Source organism: Puntigrus tetrazona, unplaced genomic scaffold, assembly GCF_018831695.1.
Source record: "Puntigrus tetrazona isolate hp1 unplaced genomic scaffold, ASM1883169v1 S000000672, whole genome shotgun sequence".
Taxonomy (NCBI): Eukaryota; Metazoa; Chordata; class Actinopteri; order Cypriniformes; family Cyprinidae; genus Puntigrus; species Puntigrus tetrazona.
In genome coordinates, this window is record NW_025048291.1 from 20,001 (window position 1) to 45,070 (window position 25,070).

The 25,070-nt window shown below is 39.4% G+C and overlaps 1 protein-coding gene across 1 annotated transcript; it reads right to left on the reverse strand.

The window, feature by feature from the left end:
- Nucleotides 1-1,032: 1,032 nt before the first annotated feature.
- On the reverse strand, nucleotides 1,033-24,136 carry LOC122334896 (glycine N-methyltransferase-like). Its single transcript, XM_043232780.1, has 6 exons — nucleotides 23,848-24,136; nucleotides 13,392-13,519; nucleotides 13,189-13,302; nucleotides 8,702-8,844; nucleotides 6,010-6,134; nucleotides 1,033-2,031 (listed from the first exon to the last, which is right to left on the reverse strand). The coding sequence occupies exons 1-6, from the start codon at nucleotides 24,051-24,053 to the stop codon at nucleotides 1,860-1,862; spliced, it is 888 nt and encodes a 295-aa protein (XP_043088715.1). The 5' UTR covers nucleotides 24,054-24,136; the 3' UTR covers nucleotides 1,033-1,859.
- Nucleotides 24,137-25,070: the final 934 nt, after the last annotated feature.

Here is a 25,070-nt window from a genome sequence, read left to right on the forward strand (position 1 = left end):
ATCTCCAGAGAAAGTGAGATAAGGGACCCCCCAAAGCTAGAGCCTGACCAGATCCGAGAGCTGGCAACTAAGGTTTCCTCTTGTTAAACCCGTGTCTTCTCTTCACAGAGTGTTCTGTCTGTCTCTTCTGCCAGTTGTTCCACTCCTTCCTGGGATTGGACCTGCCATAAAGATAAGTCTTATGCTTTACTGCTCCAACCATAGGTCAGTACATACCAGCATTCCACGTCATCTTCCCTTAATTCAGGATATGGTCTCCTTCTTAGGAAGGCCCGCTTCTCCATTGTCCTGCCAAACGTAACTACAAATAGAAGAGGTTAGCAAGGTTGGAAGTCCTTCTGGTAGAAGTTTGGTTTATCGGGTGGTAATGGGATCATTACCATTGGATCCCAGTCTTGTTGTTACAACATAACTCGTAGTGACAGACAGGGAACATCTCAGTTACATATGCAACCCTCGTTCCCTGATGGAACAGAGGCGTTATCTCTCCTTGCCACAACCTCGAACCATCAATGAGAACTGGGACTCATTTTTTGGCTCCTCAGCAAAACTGATGTGTGGTTACACCTTATACCCGTCTGACGTGGAGGTGCTCAGGATTAGTTAACCACTTGCTAAATTTCATTGGTGTTTTCTTATAATCAGACCTAATCAGGGGTCCAAGCAAGACCCCAGGCTCCAGTCTGTCATCACGACATAACGTCTCCATTCCCTCCATCAGGAAACGAGGGTTACATACGTAAACAAGACAATTTTGGGAAGCCGTTTATTTTGGTAGTCGTTAAATTGTGTGTGTCAAAAAGGATATGGGTGAACACAATATGGGTGTTTGATATGGGTCAACACAATAAAGGAAATAAATAAAGCATTAGAACCACCAATGAGCAAACCAAAGAAAACGATTCCAGAGGGAAAAAAGATTCAGTAAACTTTAATATTTGCATACTTATAGATCATTACACTATGTATCAGCTAGTGCATATTTAAAGCACCCTTGAAAAAAAAAAAACTGCAAAGAATCAGCACTTAAAATTATTTTTCAAAGACACAAAGCAGTGATTTATTTGTCTCAAAATTCAGTTATACACATATATGTTTGATTACTTCATAATGTGCATTTCATGTGGTTCATTATGTATGTGTAAGTGCAGTTTAATGTACACAAAAATCACACTTTTACACTGTATCATCTTTTTGATTTGTGTTTGCATCACAACAGGCCAACAGTACAACAACTCTGCATAATTGCTAATTATTTAAAATATTACAAATATTTTTCAAGTTACAATGTTATAAGTGAGAAATTAAATTATTAACTTAACACAAATGTTTTGTTGTTTAAACATTCACCCTGTATGTCTCTTGAACAGACAGTATGAATAAACTTTTTTTTTTTAATCAAAGTCCCAGCTTTCAAATAGTAACTGGCTAATATAATGATATCACTTGTTTTAAAGTAATATTACAGCAAAATTATTGCTGTTAGTCTGAAAGCATGGATGTACATGTGACTTATGTCACAACCATTTTATGACTTGTTTACCGTTTTATACTGCATAGTATATTCAACAATGCTTTAATATTCAGGGGTGATAAAGGGGTTATTTATGCATTTTGACTTCTGTAATCTGACAAAAACTAATTAAGCAGCACACAAAAACATATTCAGTGTGAAATGCTTTTAGCAGTGTTCTTAACAGTAAAATGTTCCTGCTTAAAAATGTGTATTATGAAAAAGTAAAGAGAAAGAGAAAAACATATCCCCAACAAAGCAAAATAGCTAAAATCATGTCAAGCATTTTTTTTCCACAGACCAGTTTTCACAACCAATTTTCAATGTGAACATAAAAAATGTGGTTTTAAGTAGTCTTTTTAACCACATGAATGAAATAACAGGGCACCTCTCCTTGACCTGGGGTGTATTGCTTGAAGTCTCCAAATACATTGTGGTTGCATTTTCCAAAAAATGATGCTCTTAAAATCTCCTTAAAACTCTCCAAACGATGGGGGTAGTACGACAGGCGGAATTTACTATAAGACAGAAGAGAAAACCTCTTAAGAACATCATGCATGTAACATCAACAACAGTTCAGCAAAAAACTCAATAGTGAGATGTAGAAAAGGGACATTCTATCTACTTTCTCTAGGCTTTATTACACAGTGAGTTGTTTACAGTACCTGCATCATATTTCTCATCAACCTCAGATGAACCTTCTGGGGGTATTAGAAAAGAGATCCATAAACTGAACAAATGAGATGATGATCTCACTCAGGTGTGTTAAATGAGGGAGACATGCAAAATGTGTAGAGCAGGGGGTCCCCAGGACTGGAATTGAGAACCAATGCACTAGGCTATACAATCGTGGGAAAACATCTGATCTGACAGTTGTCCAAAAGATCATTCATGCCCTTCATAAAGTGTAAGCCACAAACATTTTTTGCCAAAGAAGCTGGTTCTTCACAAAGTGCTGTATTCAAGATAGTTGAGTTGAAGGGAAAAGTGTTTTAAGAAAAAGATGCACAACCAACCAAGAGAACTGCAGCCTTATGAGGATTGTCAAGCAAAACTGATTCAAGAATTTGAGTAAACTTCACAAGCAAAGGGACTGGGGTCAAAGCATCAAGAGCCACCACACACTGACGTGTCAATGAATTTAGCTACAATTGTTGTATTCCTCTTGCTAAGCCACTCCTGAACCAGACAACATCAGTGTGGCGTCTTACCTGGGCTAAGGAGAAGAAGAACTGGGCCTGTATTCACAAAACAACTAAAGGCTAAAAGTAGCTCCTAACATGTCGATTTTAGGATAAAATATTATAATAGTATAGTAGGCATGTCAGTCCTAAATTTAGATTTCTTAAGTTTTGTTGTTGTTGAGTACTTCACATAGCGTTTTAGAGCTAAAACTTGCTCCTAAATGTGTGAAATATTAGGGGTTCTGAAGTGGACTTCCAAGTCACTAAGACCAACTCACAACTAGCCTAAAATGCTATGTTGCTTGCAATCTGCCTCTGAATATAAATGTATTAGAAACATTTGACTATATAATTAGCTTTTAAAAGGTTACAAGTAACAGCTGTTCCTGTGTCCAGTTTGCTTTTTTTTTTTTGTATGTCTTACTATCAGCCATGATTATTCTACTCTGTTAAATAAAAAAAAAACAAAAATGCATATGTGAGTGATGGGATCTGTAAAAACCCTGTCGGATGTGCGCTGGAACGTTTTCAGTAAATTCGAAAAATAGGTTAAGGGTAATTGTCAAAATCTATCATCTCTGAAAATATACTGGCAAAATTTCACTTATTTGGTTCAGACAAACAATATTTCAGCAAGCAGAAAAGTCTTCCTATTATGAACACTGTGGAGGTGTTTTCTCTTAACATCAAACAGTTAACCTATCCTATTAAAATAAACTATGTAACATATAATAAAGGTGAATCAATGCACATTTCCCACGAATTCTGTGTAAAGTACCCCACGCAAAGCATATTTATTTGTTTAATTTTAATATGGAGAGATGGCAAAGCGAAAGAAAAGAACTCAGTCTGAAGTATATGTCCTTACTAGAACTAGGAAGTATGATCATATTAGCCCGGTTCTGTCAATACTGCACTGGCTCCCTATCAAACATTGGATAGGTTTAAAAATCTTATTAAATTACCTATAAAGCCCTGAATGGTTTAGCTTCTTAATACTTGAGCGAGCTTTTTAAATCACATTATAGTCCTGCATGTCCGCTGCATTCTCAAAACTCTGGCCATTTTATAATACCTAGAATATCAAAATCGACTGCGGGCGACAGATCCTTTTCCTATTTAGCACCCAAACTCTGGAACAATCTCCCTAACTCTGTTCCGGAAGCAGAGAAACTCTGTCAGTTTAAATTTAGATTAAAGACACATCTTTTTAACCTAGCCTACACATAACACACTAATACATTTTTTTTTTTTTTTAATTCAAATCAGTTTAGATCAGCTGGAACCGGGAACAAATGTTCATCAGAGACCAGAACACCTAGATGCGCACCGTGGACAGATCACCAGATCCTGATGTACACACATACACACACTGCTGATGCAAGTCATTTACACAGCTGCGTTCAAAATTGAACTGGAGGTTAAGTGCTGGGCGTCTGACCAGAGAAGAACTGGCACCAACTGAGTCTTGTTTCTCCCAAGGTTTTTTTTCTCCATTCTGTATGGATGGAGTTTTGGTTCCTTGTCGCTGTCGCCTCTGGCTTGCTTTGTTGGGGACACTTAACTGCGATTATTGTCGAATTGATTACAGAGACCGTCTTTGCACTTAACATTAATGACAAATTGTTCAATCTCGTCATTATACATCACTATTATTGTATTCTTCTACTTTATACTGTTCAGTGCTTTGATACAACCGTGTTGTTAAAAGCGCTATATAAATAAAAATGATTGATTGACTGATTGATTGATTGATTGATTGATTGACTGATTGTTTAATTGAGCTGCTACTTCAATTAATCAATCTTACTCTGCCTTAGCGATGTTGTAATGGACTATTTCACATCCAGAGATGAAGGACTGGATTATGAAGTAAAGAGGAGGAGTCTGATGACAGTCTGTTATATGCACGGTGAGCTGTGCTTGCTTTTCTGAGGTACACTATTTTTGCACTTTAAACTAACAATTTGTGATCAAAAGTTCAGAAACTATGGTCTGGCAGAGACTACTCTCCTTTCAGCCAATCACATTGTGCACAGTTATTAAGAGTGCTGCCATCATCCATAGCAACAAGAACAACCCGCCCATACTCTTAGCTCTATGTTCCTTAGTAAAAGTTTGTCTCAACAGCTTTGTTGATAGGTTTTAAGTGAAAATGTTTTGTAATACGGGCTCTGAACTGTTGCCCAGTGGTCCAAAGTTCAGATTTGAGCAGGTTTTCTTTATCATTTAGATAATTTGATAATTTTGATTTGGGGTGCAATGTCATCTGCTGGTGTTGGTCAATTGTGTTTTTGAAAACCAACATCATTGCACCCCTATCCATGATGGATGCACCTTTATATTGTTTTTATGATCTTTATTGTTATCACATTATTATTAGCTTTCAGATCATTTTGAAGTTAGGACACCTGTTGAGAGTTTTTATCATTTTTGTCACATTTCTGTAATACCCACTTCCTATTTGTAGTTAAGAGAGGATAATGCACTTAGAAAATGCTGTTCTATAATAGCTTTTGTCCTAAATGTGGTTATTATGGTTACCAAAATAAGATTTTAAAGTTAGGATCTTTCTGACGTACTCCAGGAAGGGTTGCAGTTCTAGAAAATGCTGGTACTGGAGACTAAATGTTTTACATCTGATTGTTCACATTAGCAATCTTAAATATATGCAGTTAACGTGTCTTTTCTTCTCGACCTTGTTTTTTCTGACCTTGATGACCCAGTGTGTATTTTGTTTTCCAATGGTCATGTCTTAACTTCACAACTGTACTGTATTGTAGTAGATTTGAATATTTCTTATGGGGATTTAATTAATTAATTTTTTTTTTTTTTTTTAATTGAGTAAGTTAAACATATTTTTAATAATTTTATAAGCTTACATATATGTGAAACAAAATGTATGCAAATTGCTGTGATCTTTCTTTATTTCACTGACTGATGAAAAAAAAATAATAATAATAATAATAACTTCCAGCATTGTATTCTGAGTTTAAGGATAATTGTAGATGGCTGTTATTAGTTATGTTATGATGAATTGTCAAAATACTTTAACATTCATTAAAATAATATCAAAATAATTTAACATTAACATAATTTAACATTGCAATCCTGATAGTATTCCCACTTTTTACAAAACGTAACTGTAATCATAATGCTTTGTAAATTGTTACAGTTACATAAAAAACTGTTACTACATTTTTATATCCTGATTATGTAACAACATTACATGTAATACATTACTCATCAACCCTGCATACAGATCACAACCATACAAAAACTGATCCTCTCTAGAGGCTGAAGTCACAGTACCTTGTATCAGGTGGAGTCTGGACATCCACTAATTGAGGCAGTTCCAGAGTGTAGTCCAGTGTAATCATGTGAGGCTTGCTATTAACCCATAGCACTGAGGTGGAGATGTCCTGTTTTAGGTCACTCTGCAAAACAAGCTCTGATTGTTTCACATTTTATCAGAATTATTGGACTTTGACATGTGCACAGACCAAATAAACAGAACAGGCAGATAGCAATTATTTATTTATTTATTTCAGTTTTCAGCACAGTTTACTGCTCCTTTAATTACGTTTAAGTAGGTAATGCTAAAAAATGATTTATCAGAATTAGTCTCTTTTCAAATTTGTGCAGCTAAGCCCTGATTTAAAATCCTCAATACAAAGAATAAAGTAGATACATGATTTCAGACAAGCCAAGCATAATTATAGTCTATAGTAGTGGTTCTCAAACTTTTATACTCAGTGCCACCAAACCATTTGGCTATGCAAGTACCACCATGATGACCAACATTAAACTACAGTAACATAGTAGGCTTACTCTGCAAAAGACAGTTTTACTGCTAATAAGAATATTTATTGTTGTTAGCCACTTTAACATTGTAAATGCACAATTGGAACGTTAATACTTTATAATGCTTACAAAATATAAGTAAATTATTAAAATGTGTATCTAAAAGTTAAATAAAAACTGTACTGTATGTAAAATGTAAATAAAATAATAAATACATTTTTATTTCATCTTTATTTATAATTTTCTTTTACATTATTTCAGATTTAGTGTAGTGATTCCTATGCGTACCACTAGAGTAGTACCATTAATGGTACTCGTACCACACTTTGAGAACCACTTCATAGGCTATTCTAAATATACAACAGAGGTACAACCCAAGTACACAGTTGGGTTCTTCACGTCCCCTGCGAAGCTGAAGCTGTTAGATTGACTGAGTGTGCTGATTTTATCAAAAGTGCAACATTTTCAAAATTCACAATTAGAAGATATTCAAATGTTTGCCAATATGTATTGAGGATTTAGATTTTTTTTTTTTTACTAATGTATTATGATGTATATGGAAAATGTAACATATTGCACTATATAGAGGATAGGAAGTTATTCAGACAGTATAAACATAATTTAGGTCATGCAAACCAGCGCACAGTGAACTGAGGAATAACAGCGATCTGTCACTCCATATTAAACAGCGCCAAAACTGTATTCATTGTTTAAATACTGCAATAAAATGGACAGAATTTGAAAACAGATAATTTAGTTTTTCATAATAAAAGTACCAAAGCATAATGCTTCTTGCAATATTGATTATATATCAATCTTCCGAATTGATTATAAAGTACTGTTACTGACCTACAAGGCTCTAAATGGTTTAGCCCCATTTATCTGACCAGCCTTCTGTCAAGCTACAACCCGTCACGCTCTTTAAGATCTCAAAACTCAGGGCTCCTGGTAGTTCCTCGTATAGCAAAGTCTACTAAAGGTGGTCGAGCGTTTTCACATTTGGCACCCAAACTCTGGAATAACCTTCCTGCAAATGTTCGGGGATCAGACACACTCTCTCAGTTTAAGTCTAGGCTAAAGACATATCTTTTTAGCAAAGCATACTCAGTAAAGATTAACATAAACCTATGCTACAGTACATCGTGATTCCCAATAGTATGAATGGCCGCTACTCTAATTATCCTTTTGTCTCCACCTCGGATGTACATCCCGAGGCATCTAGTTACCGAGCCTCTCCAGTGGACCCAGTGAGGAGATGACCTTCCCTATGCGATGACGTCGAGGAAAACTCAACCTTCTGTCTGGACTAATTCTATCTTGGACTTTCTGCATTGTAATTCATCCTGCTGTTTTGTAATGCATCCTGTTGTGTGGTGACTTGCTTATGTCTGTTGAATGATTTGCTTTTGTTATGTAATAATTTGCTTTTGTTATGTAATAATTTGCTTTTGTGAAGCTGCTTTGAAACAATAGCCATTGTAAAAGCGCTATACAAATAAACTTGAATTGAATTGAATTGAATATATTGAACTTGAAGTGCCCTTCAATGTTCCATCCATTAACTGATAACAGACTATTGGATTCTTGGGATTTAAGAATCAATAATGTTCTGTAAAAATGAGAATCAATTCATATAAAGATATCAATATTTTTTACTCAGTCTTATGCGTAGTCCAACATTTTGCTCTTATATATCTCATGCGTTTATATTCCATCTCCGCTATCATGAAACCCATGTCACAACAAAAATAAGATCTGATCATAGCACCATCCACTTACCGGTTGGTGAGGTCCGCACAGTAAATGCCATGAATAAATACATCACTGTTGGCAGTTTCAGTGTTCCTGCTGCCGGTGTGAATGCAACCAGCAAAACAGGCAGAGGGAAAAAAAATTCTAGGAACTACCCTGCTGGCATAGCGTTAGTTCAGCATGTCAAGTTCGGCAGGGGGGTTTTTGCCACTCTCCCTGCTCTCATGCATGCTGGCAAGAGGATGCATAGACAAGAAGGGAGGTCTTGCCGAGGACATAACCCTACCGTCAATTTAAACTATATGCAAATCTTTGATGATAGTGGTCTCAACAGAACTATGTGGTGCGAAAGCCCTTTATTATATAGGTTGTATCAAAATCAAGAGCACCCGCCATATGCCTTGCCATAACTTACTGTTTTACAGAAAATTTGTGGGTCTTTAATTACCTTATAGTAAATATTCTTTCCTTGGGGTGCTTGGCCAGTCTCAAGGATGTAATCATAGTTACGGTGGTCAATGATTAGGATTCCTCCAGGTTTCACCATGCTGGCTATGTTTTGTAAAGCAAGCTTCTGATCACTTTGGTCCCCTGTAAGATATGAGAAAATGGTTAAACAAATCCGCTAATTCCCTTTAGTTGCATTTTTATATATTTACACAAATCTGTTCTCTTCCAATCGGTCACTCCGAGTCACGTCCGGATGACCGACGAATTGGGATCTCACTTGAGAGACCAATCTACTTCGAGTGTATCTAAATGAGCCAATTGAAGATTGGCATGCGCTAATCGCATCCAGCTGCCGCTTATCACAGCGCTGGTATAAATAAGCAGCGGGTGCAGCGCATATTCAGCTTTTTAGTTTTGGAGCCGAGTGTGACTGTTCTGCTCCAAAGACGATCTACGAGTGTTGAAGTATGGCGTATCAGCGGAGGTTGTTTTCCTGCATCGAGTGGATTGTGTAAGGGTCCCCTTTTCCTGCAGAACGGAATTCAGAGGCCCTGGTCGAAGGTCAATGCGTGTTTGGTCTTTCCTATGCGTCTCTTCAAAATGACTAATATTTATTCATCTTTTGTGTTTCCAATTAGAGTACTGACCTTATACATAATTTTATCTGACTCCAATCTTTCGTGATTTTAGTTATATTTATGTAAATGTAACTGCTGATCTCTCCAGTGACGCCGCTGGGACTACTCCATATGAGACCGCTTCAACACTGGCTACACGATCGAGTCCCGAGGTGGGCATGGCAACTTGGCACTCACCGATTCAAATAACACCGGCCTACCGCCAAACCTCTCATTCCTTTGGGCGGAGTGCCCCTGGAGCAGGTCTCCAGGTATGGCATAGTTTTCATGGATGCCTCCACCACCACCGGCTGGGGGCCACATACAACAGAAGAATGGAGACTCCATCCCCAGATGGTTCAGCTGATTTGGGAACGTTTCAGAGCCGCTCAGGTAGACCTGTTTGCCTCTCCAGAGACTTCCCATTGCCAGTGTTTTTTCTCCCTGACCGAGGACACTCAGCACGGACACACTGGCACACAGCTGGCTGCGGGGCCTTCGCAAGTATGTATTTCTCTCAGTGAGGCTTCTTGCACAGACACTGTGCAAGGTCAGGGGAGGACGAGGAGCAAGTCTTGCTAGTAGCACCCTACTGGCCCACGAAGACTTGGTTCCTGGAACTTGTGCTCCTTGCGACAGTCCCTCCTTGGCCGATTCCTCTGAGGAAGGATCTTCTGACTCAGACACGGGGCACCCTTTGGCACCCGCGTCCACTCCATGTCTGGTCCCTGGCCTACCAGGGGTAGTTGACACCATTTCTTCGGCTAGGCGCTGTCCACGAGACAGGCCTATGCCTTGAAGTGGAGCCTGTTCATCGAGTGGTGTTCTTCTCAAGGTGAAGACCCTGGAATTACCCTATCAGAGTCGTGCTTACCTTCTTGCAGCAAGGGTTGGAGCGAAGGCTGTCTCCCTCCACCCTTAAAGTCTATGTGGCTGCAATCACCGCAAATCATGACCCCATAGACGGGAGGTCTGTGGGTAAAGCATGACCTGATCATCAGATTCCTGAGGGGGCCAGGAGGTTGAATCCTCCACGGCCCCTACAGTACTCTCTTGGGACCTGTCTGTAGTGCTGACAGCACTGCAGCAGGCTCCGCTTGAACCTTTGCCAGCAGTTGGGCTAAAGTTGTTATCTTTGAAGACGTTGCTCCTGCTTGCCTTGGCCTCCATCAAGAGGGTAGGGGACCTGCCCTGACGTTGCTTTGTCCCGTCCTAGCACTAAGATGCTACGTTGACCGGACACAAAGCTTCAGGACCTCAGACCAGCTCTTTGTTTGTCACGGAAGGGGAGTGCCGTCTCCAAGCAGAGGATGGCCCACTGGATAGTGGATGCCATTACCTTGGCCTACCAAGCACAGGGTATGCCCTGCCCCCTCAGGTTGTGGGCACACTCAATAAGAAGTGTTGCATCGTCCTGGTCGTTGGCTCGTGGCGCCTCGCTGACAGATATTTGTAGAGCTGCGGGCTGGGCGACCCCTAACATGTTGGCTAGATTCCATAGCCTATGTGTGGAACCGGTATCCTCCTGTTTTCTCACCTCAAACGGGTAGAAGCACTGAGAGGCCCGGTTTCAGGTCGGCATGTTAACCGCTCCAGAGCATCCATACAGTAGACCCTGTTGAGTTCCTCCATTCCCCTTGGCAGCCAGATGTTGCGGAGCATCTGGTGCCAGGCCCTCTCAATGAATCCGTGAGAACCGGTGAGGGCTGGGAGCCATGTAAAGTACCCCAAGAGGACTTTGTGTGTGTATTTCCATGGCATAGCCTTGGAGCCCCGTGTTTCCCTGGCAGACCATCTGCCCATCTAAGAGGGTTCAATCACCTCCAATTTTCCATATGCAAACTGAAATATTGTCCATATGCGTATTCGCTCCGAGACCTCCTACGGGAAGGCTGGACTTCATGACGTCCTGTTCACTAGAACGTGGTACGTTCCCCAGTGTTCATAGTCTTACGAATGGGTAGTGTTTACAAAAGTAGCTGGCTTCTTGTGGTTGAGCCTCGGCCTACGCCGATAGACTGAGGGTGCTTGTGGGCTCCCACAGGACATTGGAAGAGGCAGTGTCCATGCCGTTTTGGTAGGGATCCCAATTCGTTGGTTAACCGACGTGACTCGGAGTGACCGACTGAAAGGGAACGTCTCGGTTACATATGTAACCCTCGTTCCCTGAAGACGTCACGTCCCGTCGCCACGGTGCTGCACCTCCACTGAAGGGGTCAGGTCACTAGCTCAGCTCCTCAGCGAAAACCTGAATATGCGCTGCACCCGCTGCTTATTTATACCCGCGCTGTGATAAGCGGCAGCTTATCTTCAATTGGCTCGTTTAGATACACTTAAAGTAGATTGGTCTCTCGAAGTGAGATCTCAATTCGTCGGTCATCCGACGCGACATCTCTGTTCCCTTCTTCAGGGAACGAGGGTTACATACGCAACCAAGACGTTATCGTTCTTTATACCTATATGTAACAGGTTTTGGTGAGTGACATTAGTGCCTATCTATCAGGGAGAAGTATCTCCTATTTAAAAGCCAATTGGTTATCATGTCCAGTTTCCCCCTGTTGGCTGTAGGTAAGTGTTTTACGCTAAAAACATGTTTTAACACTGATTTCATGTATATATTTAAATAATTACTAATATTTCCTTTCTCTGTTTGAGTTTGCCATAAGAAATTACCTCTCTTTCACTATTCAATCGCCTCGCTTTGTTTTGTGCTGCTTTGTCTGATTTTAATACCCACTGCTGTAAAAAAGCTTCATTAGGTGATATCCATGTCGCATTGTCCAAGTCCCCATTATTAATTGTTCTTTGGTTTGTTGCAGGAGCTGAGCAGGCATACTGGTCTTCCTCTTTGTGGTGGTGGTTCTTCTCAAATCGTGTGTTGTGTTACACCTTGATTGTTTGATAGTGATCAGAATGCACATTAGTGTGTGTGTGTGTGTGTGTGTGTGAGTGAAAATGCACCCTGAAACGCCAACTCAACATTGTTCCATTGCCATTTGGGAACCTCAGCCATGTTGGTATTCATTAGATTTTTGTTTTACATATAAAACATAGTACATTTATTTAAAATTGGTTTTCATTCTTTGTTTGTAGGAGGTTTCTAGTTTGTTGGTTTTAGTGTTTTTTTAACTAACTGTATTAATAAACATTGCATTTTTATACTGCACTCATGTCTCCTGCCTAATCTTAATGGAAATCGAACCTGTGTGCTTTATTACACAATTCTAGTGGTTTAAGTATTCTTCCGTAAGTTAATTATTAGGGTGGCATAGTCAGACTCCTTTCTCACTGCCACATATGTACATTCTCTTTAACGCCAAACTTTGAAGCTATGTGCATTCATACTGAATATTTCATTTTGCAAGCAGGTTAATAATGTTGATGGTATAGCGATGATGTTATGTTAATCCTGTAAGTGTATATCTGCACAATATTATGTTATTTGTTAATCTACGTTGTCAAGTTTCAGAAGCGTGCAGTAGTGCGTTGTTATTTAATTGCATAAATCTCTACCATTTTAGAATGACTATCATAATTTAGAATTTGTAAGTGAGTTTCAGACCATTGATGATTATGTATCTGTTTATGTTCAAACGTAAATAAATGTAAATAATTAACATCTGTAGTAAGTTTATGTAAAGTAATATTCTTTATATCTAATTTCCAATTTTCCTCTATGTCAGACCACACACACACGCATAAACTCTTAAATGTGTGTCCACCTATGAAACACCAGTGCTCACCATCGTGACTTGTTTTTGTGAACCCAATTCATTAAAATTTAGATACACTCTGAGCCTTTACTCTTACCAGAGTGTACCAGAATGGCTAGTTCTATCAGAACAATCCAGAGGTTCTCTACACTTACCTTTGAAATCTGGCAAATGAGCAAATGAATTGCCTAAACAGATTACTGCATCGAATCCATCTCCAGGTTTTTTAACATCTTCTGGTAACGTTAGCCAGTTGGCCTCCTCAATTACTGAAATTAAAGTGTCCAGACCATGAACAAACATTTAACTACTCACATAACAGTAAAGTCACCCACTTAAAACAGGGAACACTACTTACCCCAGTTATCAAAGGCAGGCTCTTTTCTCCTCTCCCATCTCTCTTTAAGAGCATATTTGAGCATTTTGTCACTGGCATCCACACTAACCACATTAAATCCCTCTTCTACTAACATGATGGAATCCACCCTTAAAAAAATAAAAAAAATAAATATGTATGTATGTATATATGCAGCCTTACAATGTATCCATATTTCATATTTGCTGAATGCTAAACTATTATTTATTGTACAAATTAAAGGTTTTGTACTTTAGTAACAATTATGACGGTGACACAGCTGATGTTTGGTTGACTGTATTTCATTTTGATAAAGTACCAACTGTGCTGTCAAGTTAGCAATACTGGAATGTGTGTGTGTGCGTTTGTGTGTACCTACACGCTGACATGATCACTTTAATTGAAATCAACTTTAACCACTTAAAATATCTAAAAATATACATACTGTGCCAATAAAACAATGAGTGCTTTTTTCAGTTGAGCAGTGACATTCAAGAAATTTAATGAACAACTGTTAAATAAAGCACTGTTTAATTAAACAATACATTTTAGTTAAAGCAACTGTATTAAAGTTTAGTCATGAGTAATGACTGCAGATTTTCTGTTTCTACACCAGCAAATGTTACCCAAATTCTTCAAAATATCTTCCTTAGTGTTCAGAAAAAGAAAAAATTAAATACAAGGACATGGGTGAATGAGTAAATAATGTAAATTGTTTTTATTTTTTTTTGGTTGAACTATTCCTTTTTCTGTATTTATTTTGATGTCTTTCATTGTCTTCATTTGTGACTCGCTTTGGATTTGATATAATCACTAAATGTAATATAAATGTAATGACAAGAGGCATTTATGTTTAGTTCTGTCACTTTAAGAGCTTAACATGCGCTGTAGCACGATACTATGATATTTCTTAAATTAAGTAAATTAATTTATTGCACAGACATTTTTAACATAGTTTTTACAGTAGCCTCTAATATATATATATATATATATATATATATATATATATATATATATATATATATATATATATATATATATACACATATATATATATATATATATTAGTGTCCCGAGCAGCCATTAGCTTCACCCTGAAATTCACGAGGAGCACCTGGCTCTCCAGACAAGCGGAGAGTGCCCAGGCCATAAAACTGTTGCCGAAAAATGTCAGCCCACAATGATGTTGAGGCTTTCCTACAGATGTTTAAGACCACTGCAAATGCCAAAGGATGGCATTGCGGCGTCCGTTGCTGGGGAGGGAGCGCCGCCATTTCCCCAGTCGAGGAGCAACGCGCACCAAAGGGTATCCAGCGACCAGTGAACAGGCAGGTGGTTCCCTCTGCACACAATGAACCGATGCCCACCTAGGACCCAGCATTCCCTGCGTGAATGTGGCTGGCAGGCTGCAACGTTCACCACGAACCACCCATCAGAGCCCCAGAGGTCAAGGTGAACGCCAAACCCTTCTGTGCCCTCCTAGGCAGCATGGTCAGCCTGGTTCGGGCTAAAATCCTAGCCCCACGAGCTGAAAGTAAAATGTACATTCCCATAACCTGCATTCACTGGGACACGTAGTAAGTACCTGCCTGGAGAGTGAACCTGTCGGCCGTTTCGGGCACCTGGCCCATGGAGGTGGGCGTGGTTAAGGACCTGCCTGTACCAGTGCTGATCGGAAGAGGATGTGTCATTGAACATCTCATTATACTTAAAATTTTGCTATTGCAGAATATTAAACCTTTACTAGAATTAAATTTTACAATGTGAAAAATAAAACAAATTTAGTAATTGTCAGATTATAGTTTTTATTTAATTTTGTGATCGCATGATAAATTAAACTTAAAAAAAATACTAATAATGTATAAAATGTACATATGCAATCTTTTTAATCAACACAAAATAACATGTCTCTAACTCATTTACAGACACCAGTAAATCAGTAAATAGCTTTAAAATTAACAATTTTCTCTTTACAGTATGTATTTTATAACATATTAATTTAAAGTGATATTAATATGCTGTGTGATATTTATATGCTGTTATAAAAGGCTGAAACTTTTCTCTTAGCGACATTTCCTTTGACATATGGAGCAGACAGGTTGTTTTAATGGAGAGAACACTGAAAGTAAGTCTTGTAAGTCTCAAATCTAATACTTATGTATTTTATGACGTTAAATTATTAACAATTTTTTTGTCCTTTTCTAAAGTTTTCTCATAGACATTTTCTTTAAATGGTGATGAAAAATATAAAAATAAAAAGATATAGCTTTATGAAAATAAAATTAAAGTTAAGCGATTAGCCTCATACACAGTATGTATTTGTAAAGTGGCGTATTTCCCTTTTGTTTTTGGTTATTTTTTTGGCATGGATTCCCCCTATAACGACCCCAACTTCCTCATCGATCGCTCTCTCGAGGGTTATACGATGGACTTCCTCACCCTCGCGAACGACTCGCACTACCCAGACAGCTTCCTCTGCTCACTGTACTTCTGAGGACTCGACAACTCCACACGAGTGAAGCTGTCCGGGGACGGCCCTCGAGAGAGCATCGCCGCATACATCGAGTGGGTGCTGGTGTCATGCAATTCGTCAATGACTGTTGCGCTGGAGGACAACGACACCAGCCCCACTCCAGATCCAGAACCCAGCCCATCATCTCCCCGCGTCGCGGAGGCCAAGTCTGTGCCCACTGATGGTGCAGTCGCTGAGTCTGGGGCGACCACGGAACCATCGCCGAGGAGAGCGACAGAGCCGTGGAGCGCCACCGGACCCGAGCCGATTGTGACAGAGCAGGTGCGTGAGCCGGCAACAGAGCTCGCCGCGGTGGAGACAGCCAACTGTAATGAGAGTGCAGAGTGGAGCGCCGCCCACTGCACATCGGCTGAGGATGAGCTGATCATCCACCTGGGGCTGCTGGATCTACAAGAGGAGCTGGACGATGTCGACCTGGACATAGACTGGGCACCTCCCCTGTATCCAGAGTTCCTGTTCCCGCCCAGCCGTCCCGTTAGCCCGCTGGTTCCGCCCAGCCGTCCCGTTAGCCCACTGGTTCCGCCCAGCCGTTCTGAATGCCTGCCTCAAGAGCGCACCCTAGAGACTGTTCCCCGTGCGCTCCCTCCAGTTCCGATGCCAGCGCCACGGCGCTCTGTCCAGTTCCCGTGCCCGCGCCACGAGCGCTCCGTCCAGTTCCCGTGCCCACGCCAACATGCGCTCCGTCCAGTTCCCGTGCCCACGCCACATACACTCTGTCCAGTTCCCGTGCCGTATGCGCTCTGTCCAGTGCCGCCTTAAGTTGCCTCCTCTCCACAATGGTCCATCAGTCCACCAGGCTCCATCGACCCTCTGGCTCCGCTTTGGTCTGTCGTCGACCATCCGTTGCTGCTCCTTCTCCATGGCTCCTCCTCCGTCGGCTCCACCGTGGACCACCATGGCTGGGCTCTGGATCTCCTCCCTGGCTCCTCCCTCCGTCTGCACCTCCCAGGACTCCTGTCTGCCTGCCCCCTCCTGGGGGCCGTCCTCCACCGGAACCTCCTCCAAAGCTCCCGTTTGTTTTGTTTTTTCGTGCAAGGACGCACCTTCCGGGAGGGGGTGGGCGATAGGTCACGCCTCTGGGCGTCTCTGGACTTATTATTGTTTTTGTCTCGTGCCACGTGCTCTGTGTGCCCTGCCTTCCCTACATGTTAATTGTATTATTGTCTTCAGCCGTGTTGTGTTTAATTGAATCAATTTCCTCGTGTATTTAGTCCTGTGTGTTTTGAGTTCCATCACTCAGGTTAGGGCTCCCTTCACAAGGCAGGATCCCCAAAGATGCTTGCTTGTTGTGGTGCTCTCCTTCCTACAGGATTACTTACAGCGGAGGCTGTCCCCTCTAGTTTGAAAGTATGTTGCTGCTATAGCTGCCCATCATGATGCAGAGGATGGACTGTATTTGGGAAGGCATCATATGATCGTCAGGTTTCTTTAGGTGCAAGAAAGATGAATCCTACCAGACCACACCTCATCCTTTCTTGGGACCTTTCATTGCCCTGTTAGGACTATGGAATGCTCCCTTTGAGCTGCTGGACTCAATCGAAGTTTTTGTCCTTCAAGACTCTCCTGGTTGCACTCACTTCAATCAAGAGGATGAGTATTAAGCTCAAGGTGAGCCATGCCCCTAGGGGTGAGAGCCCACTCCACCCTGAGGAGTTAGGATACTTGTGTATGCCTCGTTCCTTAAGCAGGGAATGGAGACGTAATGTCCCTCTTGCCAAAACCTTGATCTGCGCTGGGAGATCCAAGATGGCGCCGTTGAGGTTGGCTGCCGTCCACGACCGCTCCGGCAAAACTTTTTTGTTAATCTTCTGTATTTTGAATAGTCTAGGCTGTTTTCTTTATATAAGATGGCTATCATTACATATGACCGAGCCACTCTTACATCTATTGGTGTACAATGAACCCACCTTTCGCCATTTTAAACCCGGACCCATGTTGGCGAGCCAGATCCTGTCGAAGACAAAAGGACACAATGCGCACGGCGTCCACGGGGAAACAAGCCGGCGTCAGGAAAAAGCGTCCAGTCTCTGGAAAATAAGCTCGATGACCTCAGGGCAAGGATCAAGTTCCAGAGAGACATTTGGGACTGCAACCTTCTCTGCTTCACCGAAACATGGCTGAACCCAGCGGTGCCGGACTACGCCATCCAACTGGCCGAGGTTTTTCTCTGTTTACCGCATTGACAGAACAATGGAGTCAGGAAGACAAGGGGAGGTAGAGTTTGTCTGGTGGTCAAAAAACCGCTGATGCAACAGCGCCACGCTCTCTGGCGTTTATTATATGTAAGTGTGAACTTGTGAATTTACGCTTTGATTTGAATGCTAACAGAGCATCTGTGTTTCATGACTGACACAGAAGAGAGTACACTATGTGTGTCTAGCAGATGCTCTCCAAATGGCGCAAATAAATATATATTTTTTTATAAACTCAAGCTGAAAACAAACAATAGTATGCATGCCGAGAGAGCCAGAGAGAAAAATCACGTTCACCATTTCGGAGCACGACGTAAGGAGGGCATTCAGGAGAGTGAACACCAGGAAGGCAGCAGAACCTGGCGGCATCACAGGTCGGGTTCTGAGAGCCTGTGCTGACCAGCTAGCACCGGTGTTCACTGAGATATTCAATCTCTCCCTGGAACAGTCTACAGTCCCAAACAGTCCATCATCGTTCAAACAGTCCATCAAACAGTCCATCATCGTTCCTTTGCCGAAGAAACCTCAGCCCTCTTGCCTGAATGACTACCACCCTTTAGCTCTGACGTCGGTAGTGATGAAGTGCTTTGAGAGACTGGTCAGAGACTTAATCACTGCATCACTGCATACGGATGGGAAAACACACCTCATCCACCGTCACCCTCAGCACTGGAGCCCCTCAGGGTTGTGTTCTGAGGCCCCTGCTGTACTCGCTGTACACACGACTGTGTGGCCACTACAAACTCCACCACCATCATTAAATATGCTGACGACACTGTCGTGGTGGGCCTGATCTCCAACAACGATGAGATGGCCTACCTTCAGGAGATCAACAACATGGAGAGATGGTGTCAGGAGAACAATCTGCTCCTGAACGTCAGCAAAACACAGGAGTTAGTAGTGGACTTCACCATGAAGCAGGTGTGCTCATACCATCCAATCATGATCAATGGGACCCCAGTGGAGAGAGTGGACAGTTTTCGGTACCTGGGTGTTCACATCATGCAGGACCTGTTGTTAGATGAAACATGATTTTCTATGATTTTTTATGATTTAATGTTGACATTAAGTGACTGCATGATGGAAATTTCCAGAGCAGATGCCTGTGCATGTCTTCAAGGATTGCTTGTTCTCTCATATCTTGGACTCAGTTCCTGCTTATCGCGTACCAAGGCCGCTTCTTGCAAGTTTTGGGAAGATAGTCTTAATCTCAGAACTCAACCTTGGACGAGTCACGCTATGACGATATGATGCTCCACTTGTAACATGGTGTATTTTCTTATTTTTCACAATAAAAAGTAGGTTTTCTGGTGGGGCTTTCAGACTGTTTTGCTCTCGCTTGCAACTGAAGACGCCACTTGCGAGCTCTTAAATTTAACAAATTGTTGTGTCTTTATTTTAACAAGAGTGACTTCGGCGGTAAAGAACCTTGAAGGGGGATCCAGACCCAACACCTGTCTTGGTCCTGTCACATCAACACCATGGTAAAGAAGGCCCGGCAGCGTCTATACCATCTGAGGCGCTTAAGGGACTTCAGACTCCCATCTCAGGTGCTCAGGAACTTTTACACCTGCACCATTGAGAGTGTCCTGACGGGAAACATCACCTCCTGGTTCAGGAACAGCACCATGCAGGACAGGCGAGCCCTTCAGAGGGTGGTGCGGTCAGCTGATCCGCACTGAGCTCCATGTGCTGCAGCACATCTACAACAAGCGATGCTGTACTAGGGCCAGGAAGATCATGAAAGACCTCAGCCATCCCAACAATGGACTCTTTTCTCAGTTGCGTTTAGGAAAGCGCTTTCGTTCCTGAAGGTAAACACATAGAGAATGAGGAGGAGCTTCTTCCCACAGGGCATTTGGAGTGAACCAGGAAACACCCAGAACCTAATTACCAGGACTTTCATGTTCACCCCTCTTTCCCTAGATACTTGTCACTTTACTCTACACTGGACAATTTTGCACTAGTCACTTTACATTCACAACAGCCACTTTACTCTTTATACTTTGTACACTTCTTCTTCTTATATATATATATATATATATATATATATAGAGTTTGTTTTCAGCTTGAGTTCATAAAAAATATATATATATTTATTTGCGCCATTTTGGAGAGCATCTGCTAGACACACATAGTGTACTCTCTTCTGTGTCAGTCATGAAACACAGATGCTCTGTTAGCATTCAAATCAAACCGTAAATTCACAAGTTCACATTTACATATAATAAACTTGGTTTATGCATATTTGATGTACTGTCCAAGGAGAGGGCTCCAAGCTCAGTAAAACTCCCAAGCCTCAGGGATACCTCCCCCTGGAGGGGAGTCCAAACTCGGTGCTCAGCCTAGCCTCAGAGCGCTTTCCCTGAGTGCTCCTCTCCATGCTAGGGTAGGAACGAAAGGGCTATAAACTAATTTTTCCCACTGGTTACACTGGTGCGACTAACTTTCTCAGTTAGTCACACCATCTTAAGGCTTAGGACAGGCAAAGTATACTTTTGCCTGTACAATTTAGTGGCACCCCTTTTTTAATCACACTAATGACCTTGCATGTGAATAATCATAATTTGAGCAAGATGAGATGAAAGCATGAAGATAAGGTGAATAAACAATGAACAAAAAAAAAACACATTTATTCCTTCTACTACGTGATGTGTGAATTGCCAGATATCAAACGTTCAAACCTTGAATCAAAGCTTTGCTCAGTTTCTTGTTAAGCGAATACACCTTATGCCAAGTGTTTTGCTTATTTTAAGCAATCCAGCAACAATGCACGGACGCTCACTCATCATTGATGCTGCAGACTATGATCCGGCAAACAGCGATAAACAAGCTGGAGTTTTATTATCCGGTAATGCAATATATCTCTATAATGAATATGCACAGTATTGTTATCATGGGCAATTCAAAATATCGAAAATATGCAGCTATTACCTGAAAAAGCTGTAAACAAAGCAGATCGCTGTTTTCTAACTGAAATTATTTAAATATCCATTCACATTTTTGTATTTGCAATGGTCTTCATTACAGCGCCAAATAGTTTAATATTTAGTCCCAATAGGCTATTTATTTTAAAATTATTTATTAATCTGTCACACTTTACATTGTACATTAATTATTTTATTTGTTAAACGCCAAATGAAAAATTATTTTAAATATTCAGTAATCTTAGTTTATTTTTAATATTTAATAACACTTTGTTAAAATCAAAGTAATTATAAACTGTATTATAAACAGTTTTTATGAGTAAGAAGAAGAAGATATTTATATAGTGCCTTTCCAGTGCTCAAGGACTCTTTACAACAAAATAACAAAAAAGATAATACAAATAGACACTGAAGGAAATAACATTGAGAATACAGTAGAGAAAACATTGTATGCACAGGATACCAATCAGACAAATGGTCAAGCATAACAATGCAAAGGAGGAAATTAAAAGACAAGTTAATTAAACAAAGTTAGTACAAATTAGAAGTATAACGTTCAGAAAAGTACTGGAACTTACACAAAAAAAAAGCAGCAGCTATTTTTAACAAAGATTAATAATAATTACTGTTAATGGAAACGCATTAACTAAAGGTTAACTAATGACATTTTATGTAAAGTTATACGATTAGTTTTTTGCACTTTAACCTGCATGCAATTTTTACTTTATAAATGTTTTGTATATTATTGTATTTAAATGATAATATATTTTTTTAGTTAGAAGAAAAAAAGGTATACAAAAAAGTTATTTTCAGCGCTAATTGGATAAATTGAGTAATCTTAATAATTATGAATTGGCCATAATAATTATCTGTGGTGTCACGACTGACACACAAGAGTGTATGCTTATTTTATCCAGTGAATGCTCCACAAAAAGGCGCTACAGTGCTAAATTGTTGAATAAAATTGTTATTTTTGTTTAATTTTCATACAAAATTTTAATTTTGGGTTGGTGTATTATTTAATTTGTTCAGTTTTTTCCTACATTGCCCTGTGATTTTTTTCTGTTTTAATTGTATTATTTAAATGATTTTTTTAAAGAATTTATAATTTAATACAAACGTATTATAAAAACAATGGTAATCAAATTAAAATTTATCACTACACCCTTTGCTGTGTTGATGCATTATCAGCCTCTCTCTGTTTTTCACTGCAAGTACAGTTAACCACTAAGCGGCCTTCCGGAGCGTTTGAGTGTGAAATTACAAACTAGTCTAGAGCGCCATCTGCAGTTAAAACAGTTTAGAATCAGAATTTCAAAGCATTACGAAAATAACAGAATCGATTAATCGTTACACCCCTAAAAATAATAATAATAATAATAATAATAATAATAATAATAATAATAATAAGAAGAAGAAGAAGAAGAAGAAGAAGAAGAAGAAGAAGAAGAAGAAGAAGAAGAAGAATGTATTATTATTATTAGAGATGTACATTCAGTACTGTAGTAACATATCACATATATTAGGTCTATATACAAGACATTTGTTTTTTTCTGATATATGACTGTTTTAACAAATGAAAAGGTGCAATGCTGGTTAAATGAGTTCATGTCCTTACATATTGAGAAAGCAAATGCTACACCATGAATGGCACATATACTTATATATAATAAAGATATTCACTTTCCTAGGCAATTCTATTAAGTTAAATATAGTTACATGTTAACATATAGCAAAACGTATATATATATATATATACATACACACACACACATTCCTTTGAAGCGTCTACTTGCGTGAAGGTTGGAAAATAATGTTGTCCAATGGGCTGCCAAAATTCAATCCCTCCTCCAGCAACTTCTCACTCCATAACTGCCTGCAAACCTGCATTAGGATGCGCTTCCATTGGAGAAGAAAATGTGCTACTCACAATGCATGACAGTTAATAAGACTTTACACATTAAATCGCGGAGAGATCATGTTTGTGACCGATCTTACTAGAGACACGCTAACATCTCCAACACCGCATAAAAAATGTGTGTGTGTTATATATATATATATATATATATATATATATATATATATATATAAATAAATATATATATATAAATAAATTTATATATATATATATATATATATATATATATATATATATATATATATATATATATATATATATATATATATATGTACTTTTAAGCTACAGCTAAAATGACCCCGCACCTATATTTTTTGTATTATAAAGATGATAGATTACATTGCAAAAGTTGGTTACGATTTCCATTTCATTCACTTTAAACTGATTTGCAAATGATTTGCAGTTTAAATTGACACGAGGATAAATATCTGCTTAAGACATCAGTGTGTGGGGAATACAAATGCTCAGTCCAGAGTTTATTTAAATGAAAAACAGGTCTTGCTGGTTACGCTAAATTAACAATTGTTCATAAAGGCACTCCCTAAATACAGCTACTACACAGCACTGGCCAGCAGCAGCAGTTATTATTAGACAAGTAAGTGTCCATGTTTCACTGACAGGGAGCAGAAGTTGAAGTTTTTTCGACAATTGACAGCACACACACAGTGGAAAATAACACAAAGCATTTGTGTAATTCAGCCAAAAATGCCTTCGGTTTCAATGCCCAACCACATGACCTAGATTTCTGAGAGGTTGAACTGGCTAAACCACAAAGCAATCTTAGTCTGGACTAAAGTCTAAAGGCTAAAGGTGTTTAGCCATAATTGTACATTTATATATTGATTTTTTAAAAAGTTATTATTTAAAAAATATTCAGGTTAGGTCATACCCTGTGCCGCAGGCTACATCCAGCACTTTCTGAGCCCCATGTTTTCTGAGCAGGGACAGCAACCAGCTCTTATACTCCTCTGTCCTACTCCGAGTGTCTCCGATGTACAGCTGCCACACTTTCGCCGCTTTACCGTCGGCATACTGATCAGGAAGACCAACTACACCTACACCGAGAGAGCGTGTACGGTAAACACTGTCCACCATGCTGAATTATCACACCACGTGAAAAGTTCGTCTTCCGGATCTGAATTAACCTCCCGTTTCTTGTTCATGCTTATGTTGTTGACACTTATATCGCGTCTGAGTTGAGACAGAAACTTTTGACCAATCAGACACGCGAATACACTCACGCCTACATTTCCATTTGCCGAGACCTGTGATGACGCACCTAGGCTGGAAGACACATATCCGACCTATGTTTCATCAGATTTTTTCCAAGGTTAAAGAGTAAATGTCAGGAAAAGTGTAACTGATATAATAATATAGGGCACCAGCATAATATTGTAGAATCATGGGAATTAGGACCTAAAAATGTTATAATTTGCTTCTGAAGTTAAAAGGGTTCAGTTCATAGGTTAAATGAAAAGGTAATAATTAATTAAATTACAAAAATGTCAAATTAAAAAGAAAATTTTAAAGAAAAAGCCTTCCAAAGACATAGCAATATATGGTTTACCTAACATAGTGATAATTCAAATAAAAGTTAATCTGTTAATCATTAGCTGATAGATGTTAAAATGTTGAGAAAACATAAAATGTAAAGATTGTTTTGTGAGTCCAGTGGTACAATTCTGTGTCCCTTTAATGTTCTGTGTAATTATAGTTTTGTGTGAGTAAATGTACACAAAATTGGAAATAATTACGAAATGTACTACTTAATAATTGGAATCTTAGTATGTAATCCAGTATAATAAATATTTGTCAAAAGAAAAAAAAATATCAGCTGCTCCCGGCATTATTGGGTTTTAATTAGGAAACAAAAAAAAACATGACAATGTAAAATTTCTACCAAAATGTAATATTAATTAAATTCATTTTGCTATTATATTTTATTTTATATTATATATATTCATCAACTTTTTTCACTGTTAATGTATTTTGTTCATGTCCATTTTTTAAATGATCAGAATGTGTCATTTCATACTCTGGAAACTATTGATCATTTTAGTAACATTTGATATTTTTATGCAATTGTCAAATTCCAACCATGAAAATGTATTT

What these genes read in the sequence shown, in the direction of transcription:
- LOC122334896 (XM_043232780.1), bottom strand. Translation starts at nt 24,053, where the DNA reads ATGGTGGACAGTGTTTACCGTACACGCTCTCTCGGTGTAGGTGTAGTT. An exon ending in GATGTAGCCTGCGGCACAGG is followed by an intron (nt 13,520 to 23,847) that starts GTATGACCTAAC and finishes TATTTTTTTAAG; the next exon opens with GGTGGATTCCATCATGTTAG. An exon ending in GAAAGAATATTTACTATAAG is followed by an intron (nt 6,135 to 8,701) that starts GTAATTAAAGAC and finishes CTTGTTTTGCAG; the next exon opens with AGTGACCTAAAACAGGACAT.